We start from the raw sequence: 14,138 nt of genomic DNA, 5'->3' as shown, positions 1-14,138 counted from the left end.
AATTTGAGTTGTATGGTACTATGTTGCACTGCATTTACTGTGGCCTCTTTTATTTCTTCTTCACTGTTTCCATCAACAAATTCCTCATCCCAGATTGAATTAAATATCTCCAAAATACGTGCTCTTTCTCGTTCATCGACATTCATTGTCGTAGGAAAACCTATTATAAATCTTGAAATATATCTTAACAAGAAGCCTGGACAAAAATTGTCGCTATAAATATAGGTTATGTGAGGACTCGCGTGGGGTTAAATGTGACCCCATACTCAAAAAAACAACTGTTGCTGTCTACTCATACACAATAGGAATCAAACTGAAACATGGTATTGTTGACGATATATTGGCAGGAAGGTAGAAGAGCAGTTAAGTCAGTGGTACCAACTTAAGAAGTATGACGACGAAATATTTATACTTGGGGTCATATATTCCCCACGTGAGTTCTTCCAGGCTAAATGCATTAGTTATGCAATGATAATGCTTTCATTTTTAATTTATGTACGATTTTGAAGTAGTACGTGTGTATTTTTGCATGTTTGTATGCACGTGCACATGTTTGCTAATTTTAAATATATTGAGATTATTGATTATAAGAATTAAAATGTTGTAAATATACGGTACATCTTTAAAAAGGAAGGAAGTAAGTATAAATCTGAAAGTTATTACAGTTATGTATTCAGTAAGTAATTTACTGGATCTATGAGCAATTACATGTAAAAGAAATATTTGCGTTTTATAAAAGAGAGAGCATAACATACGTTTTGTATTCCAGATGAATCATTTAGATGTTCCAGGGAGGAATCTCAGAAAGGTAAGCAGAATATTTTTATATCACTTTATACAATAAAATTTAATTGAGTATATCTGTGTTTTGACTAAGAGTTGCATATTACCGGTACCATTTACAGTCTCTATAAATAACAAATACCTTCTCTTATTTGCTTAGGATTAAAAACTGAACCAATTAGAAGTTGAGTTTATATATGAGATTAAAGATAAAAATGACAATTTATGGTATTTGTGCTAGCCATCATGCTTGTTAGCTTTAGCTTCGCAGTTCTTTTTGGAAAGTATATTGCTCAGTACACTGTGTGAAATTTTATTTACACAAAGTTTGACAGTATATTTTCATAGTCTTTCTCTTCAGTGTACATGATTATAATTCCATTTAATGGTGAGTAATTAGTGCACTTGAACTAACATATGGAGGTTTATCTGGTTCTCTGGATGAATATGAGAGAAGAAGAAGAAGACTACTGGTATTTTTTATTATTGTAAAATTTTTTTATATACTGAAAATTCAACTCTTTACATGCCAGTACTAAAGTTATTAAGACAGAATACTGAAATCTGCGACAGTTCATACAAATCTTTGTATCTGTTCTATATTACTCCTTAAAGTGATTTAAATTTCTGTTTAAGTTTTACTCGAAGGTAAGCTGCAAATGAATGTTTTTGGAAGTGACTGGATGATAAATGAATTTAACCTTTTGCAAAGACTAAAAATTTCATTGAGGTCCTTTTTACCACGAGATCATATTATGAGATTTGATGTAAAGGAACTTTCTTTTTCCTCTTTTTCTTTACGTTAGTATTGGTTGTGGTGGAATACACAAAGTTCTCTTCCGGTTTATGGAGGTTATTCCTGAGGTTATCTGAAACTGTAAATGAATGGGTTCACATTCATAATTACGGAGTTATGATAATTTTAAAATGGCAGAAAAAAAAACTTTTATTTCATGATATCACTAACAAAAATACAAAAAATAATTAAAATACAAACAATAGCATACATCATTTAAAGTGGATTTAAATCACATTTTCGAAAATGCCTCCCTGAATCTAAAGGCAATGGTCTGCACGGGTGTGAACTGCACATGTAGCATTTCGCAGCTTCCTTACTGTCGCAGCGACATCCAGAATGCGTTGAAGCAACTCTTCGCGTGTTTGTACCTTAACCTGATACACGATGTCTTTCATCCACCCCCAGATGCAGTAATCTAAGATGCATGTAGTTATGACAACAAAAATGCCTAGCATTCCATTCACTATGACGCTTTTCGAAAATGTGTTGCAACTCCATAATTATGAATGTGATTCCATTAATTTATTTACATATTTTGTTCAAAATAACCTCGGGAATCACTTCCATAAACTGGAGGAGACCTACGTGAATCACTCTTTATACATAAGATTTGAAGTATTTCATTTCCAATATTGCATTCATTAAGGGAAGACTCCACTGAAAATCATGAAAATTTTTCCAATTTTTTTTTTTTAGCTATTTCACTTATTCAGAATTTATGTTTTCATACCCCAAATGGATTCAGCTCAATTCTGATTACAAATACTCGTATGTTTACAATTTTTAAATTAAGGCTGGAAGGGGGCGTGGAATTTAAAGAGCTGTCAAAATTGTTTTTCATCGAAGAATTCTTTTTTAAAATTTCTGATTACAAATCTAGTAACTTTTTGTTGGCTCCCTGAAGTTACTAGATGAATGTAGCGGAGGAGAATATTAATTTACATAAATATTCATTTTATTTTCAAATCTATTTTTCTGTGTTCATTTTTGTTGATTCAACACCAACTTTCTTATGCCAAATATTAATCAATCTGGATGACATTTTTACTGCAAGTATTTATGAGGTAGCTGCATGTTTCTATGCATTTATTTTGTGAGAAATGCTACTAGTTTATTTTATTAATATTTTTCTTAATGCTACTAGTTTGTTTTATTAATATTTTTCGTAAGAAAAATATTAATAAAATAAACTAGCAGCATTTCTCAAAAAATAAATGCATAGAAACATGCAGCTACCTCATAAACATTTGCAGTAAAAATTTCATCCAAATTGATTAATATTTGGCATAAGAAAGTTGGTGTTGAATCAACAAAAATGAACACAGAAAAATATATTTGAAAATAAAATGAATATTTATGTAAATTAATATTCTCTTCCGCTACATTCGTCTAGTAACTTCAGGGAGCCAATGAAAAGTTACTAGAGTTGTAATCAGAAATTTTAAAAAAGAATTCTTCGATGAAAAACAATTTTGACAGCTCTTTAAATTCCACGCCCCCTTCCAGCCTTAATTTAAAAAGTGTAAACATACGAGTATTTGTAATCAGAATTGAGCTGAATCCATTTGGGGTATGAAAATATAAATTCTGAATAAGTGAAATAGCTAAATAAATTTGGAAAAATTTTCATGATTTTCAGTGGAGTCTTCCCTTAAGTTTGTAACCTTCCCTTCTTCGATGTAACATCTTTTGACAGTTGTTTGTTTCCAGTGTTTATTTTTGGCCTTTTGTTTTTATTTTTTTTTTTTTTGTTCATTACTTGTAGTATCTTAATTTAACAAGTCTCTTTTAATAAAAGTAAATGTAAGCTGGGGTTTTTAGTTAGTGTATTATAACCTATAATAACATACAAGGTATGATAAATACTTAAATATAAAACAGTTAAGATTAGAAAAGTTCCTTATGCCCTTGTACGAAGGTGTAATAACTCGCCAAGATAATAAGATAAACACTGTATTCTTTAACTTGAGGGTAATTTTTTGTTCGAAGATTTCTTAGATTTGTGTTAACTGATTAGAAGTTGCTCCCCCCGTCCACTAGAGCGATTTGTATGTATTCTCGTTTAAGAATTCTACGTGACAAAATTTACCTAAATTACATAAACAATTTCTTTCAGGTTCCCTCTGAATGCTTGTGTGTGATTAATCATTACTGTTCTTCTTTAACAAGTGACGTGCGGTTTGAAGGCTTGATTGAGTTTCTGTAAATATGAAGTGTTACAACACGTGCATGCTTGATTGTTCTGCCTTAGGCTCAAATGTCGCAACCCTCATGACAGTACAGAGACGTAAGTGGGGGAGAGTGGTCGGGCATGTCATGTGAAATGTTTGTGGTTGTCTGTCGACTGATGAGGCACCCAGCAAGATGGTTGTGATCTGCTTTGGGTTGGTTCCGGAGTGTGACGCACCATTTCTTCCAGTTGAGGTGATGTTTGCTTGCTGTCATCTGTACACTCGCACATGTCACGAGCTCTCATGGCACTCAGCTGCACATAGGTATACTGTAGATCCTCGTCTACTGTACATGAGGCTTAGTTGGCTGTCTTGACGGTGAATGTGCAAAAACAGAATGCATTGCACTAGTTTAGTGTGTATGTATATACACCAACCAATGTACATGCGTGTAGCCAAGATTCTTGGTGGCCAGAGATTCTATCCAATGAGAGGAAATTATATTACTGACCAGCAACTTTATTGATTGACTTGTAAGTTTTCAATATTTCTTTGTTCATTTAATTGATTTGACTGATTATTAATTAAACGATTGGTTGATTGATTGATTTATTGGATTGATTGATTGATTGATTGATTGATTGGCCGATCGAAATGTGGTTGATTTATCCACCAATTGTATTGTATTGTATTGTATTTATTAACATTCCATGGTATTCATACATGCTTACAGCTAGAATATGGAACAAGTCAAAAAACTTAATACTATTATAAAATCTTAATTTATAGTCACAGTCTAGATGAAATATATACAGACGAGATTTACAATATAGTCTAGTGTACAACACATAGTTTTAGTATCAATTTCATGAAGTGTTATTGAATGCCATGAATTCACCTACAGAATAGAAGACGTGAGAAATTAGGTACTTCTTTAATTTGGCCTTAAATAATTTTATGTTTTGAGTTTCATTTTTTATATCGATAGGGAGGCTATTAAAAATTTTTACTGTCGTATAAGGCACTCCTTTTTGATAGCACGATAGACTTGCTGATGAAAGACTGATCAGGCAATTGATTTATTGAATGAGTGAATGATTGGTCGACTGAATGATTATTTCTTCAAATGACCGATTATCGAGTGCTAAATCAATATAATGATCCAATGATCAATCATTAGAATGACTGACTGATTAATCAGTAGAATGATTGAATGATTAATCAATAGAATGATCGAGTAATTTCAATCATAAGATTGATTGATTGATTGATTGATTGATTGATTGATTGATTGATTGATTGATTGATTGATTTAATGACTGAGTAATCAACCAACTGGCCGACAATCCATGAAGTTTATTGTTGGTTAGGTCAGTTTGTGTGAACTAGCATTATTAAAACTATAATCAAATTTGTCAGCAAAGGAGTCTAATTCTAGGAAAGGCAAATACCTACTCCAGGTATCCATAGGCAATATGAGTGGTCAAATGGTCTTAAAATGTTTTTATTTGAAGTCAGAATTTAAAAGTATAATATAAGGTCCTGCCTTTAATAATACAAAACTTCAATATATGGTGATTTATAGAATCAGATGCTTTTAGCTAAATCACAAAGCTCCATTGCGAAATAGTATTCAAGATAGATCTGGTCCTAAAGCAGAACACACTTATTTTTTTTAATTGCACTTCAGCTTGACCTAATGCCAGAATTTTTTTTATATTAATGTGAGAGAAACAGAGAAACCAGGAATGGAATGAAACTAATCCTAATTCAACACTTAAATTGCGGAAGGAACTAAACGAAAAGGAACATTAGCTTCTTGATTTGTGCTGCCCCTTACTGATTTGAATGGGAAGTTTTGTTTGAATTGTGAAATAAGGGACATAGAGACTTGTATTTAGAGCAACTATGCGACCGAAAAGGCTCCACGCCATTACTCAGTTCATATATTTTGATAACAAACAAACCAGACCACAAAGGAAGACAGCAGCTGTTAGGTTCATTTAAAAATGTTTATTCAGTGACTTTCTTCAGTATTCGGCCCCAGTAACAACATCACCTTGGACAGACAATTAGTAGGTTTTCTACAAGCAAATGCACATTTCTGCAGTATATGAAAATCAAACATGCAAAATGTCACTACCACCAAACGGCATCATTGCTGACAACTGTGTGCTTATAAATGCAGTTGCTGTTCCATAAACGAATAAAATGGAGTTATATGTTTCTTGTGTTGGTGAACTGGCCAAAAGAAACCTAGCAAAGTTTTTAATCCTTACGTACGCAAGCTCGGTGTATCACATATAGCACTGCAGATTATTATTTTAATCACAACTGATTTGTTAATATTTTTCACACAGATAGGTAATTCTCACAGATTGCATTGAGCATGGCGCACCTGTAGTGCCCTGCATTTGTGAAGAAAATTCATTTCGTAATTACACGAATAATTGACAATGTCATGTATATGCAGACTTCACTTCAATAATCCTTATTTTAAGTTACCGTACTAAGGCCCGGTTTCTTCAACCTTTGTTATAATGCACCTAACATAGCGTTAATTAACTGTAAGTTAAAAGTATGAATTGCTGTTAAAAATATTGCGTTTCTTCGACTTTACATTTCACATTTTAACATTCTGTTTGTTAACTCTCTATTAGGACCAGAGTTTAACCATAACCTATAACCAAGTATAGGCTCACTTATGTTTTCTGAACTCTGACAATTGCGATTCTCGCTTGTTTCCGTTGTTTGATTCAGAGATTGATTCTATTCTATCAGGTTTGATTTCTGCTTCTTTCCTCGTTTGTGTCACAATAGCGTGGAGCGACGTATTGGTATTGCTGTTATGAAATGGAAAACACTGGAACAAAAAGAAATCTTGGGACTAATTTCTCTTCTTTTGAAAGAAATCTTCTGCTGGAAATTATTTCCCAGTATAAACCAATTAATGAGAATAAACAAACAAACGTATCTAAGTTGAAAGCGAAAAGTGAGGCTTGGCAGAAAATAGCCTATACCTTTGTATGAACTTCTGGTCTGTCAAATCACAGAAATCATCTGCTCTGTTTATGTATTCATGGATATCATTTTCTAAATAATGCAGATATATAAGTTCAGCATCTAACGCACCAGCCATATTGGATACTTCTAAGCTAACAAAGAGTTAAATGATTTAATTGCATGAAATTGGGCAGTTAAATTAACATAGGTTTTAACAGCCTGTTAGTACTAACAGTAGTTAAAGAAATGCTTCAACTGTTAAGTTTACAGTTAAAATGGAATAACACACTGTTATAATTTAACAAAGGTTGAAGAAACCGAGCCTAAGACATGAAGGTACACTTCAATTATGTTGTATACAACTCGCACCAACCTCTTCTGAAATTGAAAAAAAATCAAATATTTTTTAATGTATTCCCTTTCCGTGTATTAGTTTGTTCATTTGTCCATTCTTTATTGTCTCTGTTAGAACATTCCTTAGTAGCACTATTCCATCTTTTCTTAGTTGTTTCGTTGAACCATTTATTTGCTCCGTCTGACACTCTTAATTTATTCTGTATGACCCCTCCTTAGTTGCTTTATTTATTTATTTATTTATTTATTTATTCATTTATTCATTCATTCATATAACAGGGCAAAGCCCCAATTACAGTACAATAGACAGTACGTACACTACAATAGACAGTACAGATTTGTTACTTACAAGGAAAGTTCACCAAATAGTAATGGATTTTCACAACGATTTTTCGCCCCATACGTTCCATTTGAAATAAGAAACCTCCCTATAAATTGCACATCTAGTGATGGCCCAGCCTTCGAGATATGATTTTTCAAAATAATCGATTGACACTCATATAAGTCTCATATCTCCATTATCATCGTGAAGAAGAAAATGTGTAAGGCCCCAAATGTTCATGCATTGCCCTCAAAATCAGGGAAGCTTACAAAAACTCATCTTTTCAAGCAGTAAACTTTCCAACTGTCAGTGATCATAGCAGTCTTTTCGTAGACTCGTGGATCAGTTACCGATGTAGAAAGAATAACTCCAGAAGGTAAAACGGTGAACGTGTTAACAATTCCAGGCCTTGGAAAAATTTCATTCTGAAGTCTCTGATAGTGTTTTGTTACTTGACACAAATTATAGAGATATAATAAAGTTGCAGTCCTTAACACATAATCAGTTTCATCTCCTAGATATGTAAATATGTTTAAATATGGCTGGCATGAAGCCGGGTACATTGACAACAAACCTGATAATTTCGTCACTCCTGTAGAATTCTGTTTTCACGTTCATGTACAGAATTTCTCTAAAGCTGACTGCGAGAAGGTGCACAGTTCCACCATGTTTTGAGCATTTTTACAACGATTTCCCTACTGTGATCAGTACAGGGAGTAATTTCAGGTACGCTTACATTCTCTTACCATTTCTTCATAGACTGTTCTATAGTAAATTTCATGACTATTATGTATCTGATATGTCATTTTTATAACGTACATTATTTAAGGAAATTTTGACAGTACGGTATGCAACTAGATGAGATTTATTACCTGATGTGTCTAGCACATAGCACTGTTCACATTAGCTGTTATAGCTCTGGATTGAAGAATTTGAAGAAATCATATCTCGAAAACTAGCCTTTCTCCTGATGTAGAAATTTATGGGGAGGTTTCTTATTTCAAATGGAATGCATGGTGTAAAAGATCGTCGTGAAAATTCAGTATCACTTGGTGAGCCTTCCTTGTTAATTTCTCTTTCATAATATTACTTAATTGCTCCATTTGATCATTTTTAATTGCTCTGTTTAACTATTCCCTATTTGTTATGTTTGACCAATTTGTACTTTTTTTTACAACTCATATTGAAGCTTGTAAGTCTGATAAGTCTTTTGATAAAAATTGTCTGATATTTATATATGGATTTTTAATCAAGAAGACTTATTATCTAAAATAAGTACCGGTATGAAAAAATTTCAGTTTTATTAACATAGGTATGTACTATAACATCTATACGAACAAATGTTCTCATCTCTTAGCATCATCAGGTTTGATTTTACAATATCTGATACATAATAATTGTAGTACAAAGTATAAAATACTTGAAAGCACTTTATATCTTATACATTTAAATTTATGAAATAACTAAAACATCAATTACCAAATATGAATCATCATGCTAATTACACATTTGAGTGTATTACTTTGAATTGGTTGTAGTATGTGGTAGTTTTAGTTTATTGGATGATCTTTTAATAATAATCCTTGGTGCTACAGCCCGTAAAGGGCCTAGACCGACCGGCTGCTGGCTTCACGCCCACATGCCGAAGCAGAGGTGAACGATCATCCAACCAGAATGGAGGTATAGTGTGGTTAGCACGATGATCCCCCCAGCCATTATAGCTGGCATTAGCAATCGGATTTCGCTACCTATCATAGCTCCCCAAGTGCATCATGATGCTGTGTGGGCACTGGTCCCATACACTTGCCGAAATTTCATGAGAAAATTTCTTCCCCCACGAGGACTCGAACCAACGCGCATTCCGTAACATGAGTCCTAGGCAGGATGCCTTAGGCCACAATGCCATGATGCTGGACAGATGACCTTTTAGATATATTAAAATATGAATAAATATTGTATGATGAAACAATGAAAGATAAGTGGACGTATAATCATGGAATTGTACTTCATTTCTTCTGTTCATTTTACGTATTAATAAATTGTTCATCATTATTATTTTGCTAAATGTGGAAATAAAATTGTATCAATAAAATCCACTTAAGATTAAATACCTGTATCTATGAACAGATATTACATTTGTAATACCGGTATATAAATAGTCGTTACACATTTGAATTAATGTAATGATATATAGATTTTATATCCTGAGATTATCCAAATCTTTATAATTAGCGTGTTCATTTGGTCTTATTGAATATTAATAGTTTCTATGTATTATGTTATTCTTGAAGAAATCTATTTAATTAAATAAATATATATTATTTATTACAAACAATTGGTTAGAAAACTAAGATAAACTATCACCAACTAATGGTTTTGGAATGCATATGACTGTTCTATTTAATTGTTTTTCGTATATGTCTTGATGTATCTCGCTTTTGTCAAATATATGCAACAGCTTATATTGTCTATTTAAAGTTAAAATTAAGTGTGCCAAGGTATATGTAATATGCTGGTGGACGATGCATTATGGTACAATGACGTAGTTTTTGTCAGGTTCTTCCGAATCGATGTGTTGTTAATGTCAGTATGCATCTGTAATTTGAGTTGGGTTCTTCGCGAATCGACTTCTTGTTAATGTCTCTTATATATTTCCTTTGATGTGCATGTTGCTTCATTTGCTATTTGACTCGTATATCAGATATTGTAAAACCAAAGTGAAACCTGATGATGCCAAGAGGCGAAAACATTTGTGCATTTAGATTTGATAGTATGTTAATAAAACTAATTTTTCATACTTCCTTTAGATCAAGGCTGGGCACCAAGCTCGAATCCAAACTCTAAACATGGACGCTTAATATTCATCTGTCATGGCATCAATGCTGCGTGGTGTTTGGCAGGGAAGAAAGGGATTTAAGAGAAGTCATATGGCTCGCCGTGAGAGAGTAGAATCCGCTCTTGGTGCCCATCTCTGTTTTAGTTAAATCTTCTAGATTGAAAATTCCTAAATAAATTTCAAATAATTCTCATTCTTTACTTTATTTGAGTGTTCCTTCGCTGTTCCAGTTGACCATTCCTTTGTTGATAGTTCGTCCATTCTTTATTGCTCCATTTTGTCAACCTTTAATTGAAGGGTTCAGAGCCATAGTGGGCCAAGCACCATTTATTAAAAATGGAGAAAGCAAGGGTTAAAGTTAAGTGAATACCATAGTTTAATGAAGAGTGACATATCATTTAGTTTTAATGTGTATACTTTATATTACTTGTTATATGTTTCCATTTAATTATTGTAATAATTTCATTTTAACCCTAGTTTTCTATGGTTTTAGTAAATGGCTCTTGGCCCACTATGGTTTTGAACCCTTCAATTGCTCCTTCCGACCATTTATTAGTTCGTCTATTCTTTCGTTTTTTTTTATATGTAGTCCTACACTTCTGTACATTTAAAATTAAGCCTTTACTTGACATGATGGTAATTCTTATAAGTTAACCATTAGTAATTGTTTTATGTACTGAATAATACATAATGAAATTTTAGCAAAACTTGTAAAATTTTACAGGAAAGTTCTGTTTCATTTCTTGTTTATAATAATAGTTATATCATTTCTTTTTCTTTAACTTTAGATAATCACTGATAAATTACTTGAGATGATGCGGAGACCTTGAGTCACACAAGGTGGACTTAATGCCATTAAATTTTTCAGACACCTCCAATGCTTGATTTATAATTTTATATTCTTGCTCGTTAGAAATCTCCGTGTATCAGACTTGCTCTTACAGATCAGTGATACTTTATTACATTTATTGTTGGAAAAGGTATAATATGGATTTTGTCTCGTGCAGTTCATTTCTTATAGCAGCTATGGAGACAGTATGGTGTTGCAGTTTTTTTTTTCTATGTTGCATTTTATTACTGACATGCACAGTTGCAGTTTGCTGCAAATATTCCGAGGACTACGTCTTTGTTTCCTGGTTCCTTCTTGCACAATGAATTTAATGTGGACAGATGACAATTATCTCATTAACACTGCAGTTTTTCAAATGAAATTCTTATAGTGGCTTTTATTTTATGATTTCAGTATAAAGTAATTCTTAGTGGTGTAATTTGATTGGTCACCTTTCTTTCTAATAGGCAATAAGTTCTCTCTTAAAAAAAAGGGGGGGGGATATTATATATACTTGTGGAAAGATAAATTGGCCGTCTGATTTCTCCGGAATCAAAGTTCTACCATGCAGCTGTGATCATATTGCAATACGGATTTTCAGTCTATATTTATAGCTTCTTTTACACTCGACGAGATTTTAACTTTGATAAAAGGACTTGTACTATTAAAGTTCATTCCTTGAGAGCAACAATATATACCGGTACGTACTTCAATGATAATATAATGAAATAAAGACGTTAAATTACTTCGAAGTGACGCTGTTAATTTTACTTTAACCTACGGTACTCTAATAGCCTTTGACAAGGTTTCCTTATCGAATGATTCCTTCTGCATCTCTTAGTGTATTGATTAAGATCAGTGGCGGCTCCTGCGTATTTCTTAAGAGGAGGAAAGAAGTTAACAGCACGAAATGATACCTTCTTGAATAAACCATGCTACAAATTAGCCTACATGCATACATTTAAGACCAGGTAGTGTTGGGGTTGGCCTTCCCTTCTGTATAGCAATAATCTGTTCTTGTAAACTGAGTTTCCTAAATTTTACAAAATATATTATGTTTTCACTGCCATTCATTATTGAATAATTGCACAAATTAACTTTTACAAGGAAATTCACAATCTCGCAGCATTTCTCGCGCACACTACAGCATCACACGTGTTGGAAGAGACTATAGCTACAAACACGTAACCGGAACCGTTTTACGGAAATGGGAAAGGGAAATAATCTGAGGAAAGCGAGAACACTGCTCACAACCACGCGGTCTGTGTTGCCACATGTACATTTTACAAGATCAGTATCACATGCTTTTGAAGAATGTCAGGTCTTGTAGCTGTTGCCCTGTCTAGTAGACAATGAATGGAAGTGAATTTCAGGGGCCAAAAGACCTGCAATACTAACGTAGAACAAACTACTTCCTCTTTGTTTTATATAAACCCAACTTTAACTTCCAAATATCCTTGAAAGATTCAAACCATGAATAGTAGCCTATATAAAGTGCAATGAATAATATTTATTTATAATTTTAAAAAAGTTTATATGGTATCTTTCATAGCTTTGCGTTAAAACTGTTTTTATTGTGTCTCCTCCTAGATGTGTTATAGTCTGGTTGAATGCAAAATCGTTAGATGGCAGCAGTAGCGAACTTCCTGCGTGACTAGTCGGTTTCTATTTACCGCCCATGTGCTGATTCAAAGGAGGATCTCCTCCCTATCCGTTCATTTACTTGCTTTAAAAGTCTGCTTCTTTCTCTGGCCGCTAGTGCCCTGTTGTCTATGTGTGTTAACTGCAGTAGAGGAATGGATTGACTTTCCTCTACACAAACAATCTCGCATCTTTCTCACAGTTTTCTAGCAGCACATGAGCGCGCGTCGTTTAAAACTCGATCAACCGAGGTTTTCTTATAGCTGAGAACTTAAAAATTATCGAATCTTCCTCGAATTTCAAGGCATATATTTTATTTGGTATTTACTTTCAAAAGAAAAAAAACTGTGAGGAGGACGTTCCTCCCTTCCCACCCCCGAGGAACCGCCACTGATTAAGATACCAATATGAGTTGAGAGATTATTCTCTTGTGCATTTTCTTTGTTCAACCCCATGGAGATGACAATTTTTAATAAATTATATTTTGTTTTTTTGTTTATAACGTTACAAAAATTATTTTAACATTTCTGTAATTAAATTTACATAATTATTTTATATGGATTTCATTTTAATTCCTTTTATTTTATATCCCAATTTTTTTATAATAAATCTGGTATGCAATAATGCCAGTTGTAAATATACAAACTAGGCTATGAATTTAATTTAAAGTAAAACAAGTTTTAGCTAGATTCTACATATTATTATTTAATTTAGGTTGATTTTATTTAACTCGAATATTTTAAATATTTCGTCCATATTCCCGACTGTGTTATTGTTCAGTCAACTGTCCGAAGACAGGTTTGTACCTCGTAAGTGACACTAATAAGGCATCACTCATGAGTCAACTAAATAGAGTAGAATACATAGTGATAACGCTAGTCATGTATTATAAATGGCAATTATAAAATTGTTCCTGTCTATGTAACAGTTTCAGTCTTATAATCAGTGGCATAGCGTCAATGTACGCTAAAAAGCTCAGCTTCCCCAGTTAATAATAATTTAATAATAAACCTGCAGTCTATGGACAAAATTATTTATTAATTTTAATAGAATTTATATTTACGCGTTAAATATTGTGATGCAGCAGCTCAGGATGATTTGTGATGCAGCAGTAATCAAGAAACCTGCACACACCAGCTTCCAAGGACACTGGTTTCTTACACTCATTCTTCTGTGTAACCCACCCCGCAGATTTTCCATCCCTTTCTAACTAAACTACCCTGGTCGCAAGGCTCGCAGGAAGCTAGCTTTGACATTGAAAATAAGTAGTTTCCGAGTTATCCCTTTTCGTCAGTTGTGTTCAGTTGAAATGTTAGTATGCATTGTGGCTGATATAATAAATAATGAGTGAAATAACAGTTCCTGACACCAGTTTACTTGAATTTTTTAGGACAATTCTA

At 33.1% G+C, this 14,138-nt stretch overlaps 1 protein-coding gene across 13 annotated transcripts in view; it reads left to right on the top strand.

Annotated features, from left to right (window-relative positions):
* The window catches only part of Ca-alpha1D (Ca[2+]-channel protein alpha[[1]] subunit D), a 591,502-nt gene that overhangs the window by 563,835 nt on the left and 13,529 nt on the right, over positions 1 to 14,138 (top strand). For all 13 annotated transcript variants that reach the window (XR_011334265.1, XM_069837072.1, XM_069837077.1 and 10 more), the window contains one exon: positions 770 to 808. Coding sequence is in view for 12 of the 13 variants with exons in the window: in XM_069837072.1 (XP_069693173.1) it covers positions 770 to 808 (39 nt within the window). In the remaining variant the exon portion in view is untranslated. The remainder of the gene's footprint in view (positions 1 to 769; positions 809 to 14,138) is intronic.

The sequence above is a fragment of the Periplaneta americana genome, chromosome 10 (genome assembly GCF_040183065.1).
Source record: "Periplaneta americana isolate PAMFEO1 chromosome 10, P.americana_PAMFEO1_priV1, whole genome shotgun sequence".
Taxonomy (NCBI): Eukaryota; Metazoa; Arthropoda; class Insecta; order Blattodea; family Blattidae; genus Periplaneta; species Periplaneta americana.
Note: the sequence above shows the minus strand (reverse complement) of the source record. Positions and strands in the feature narration are given on the sequence as shown.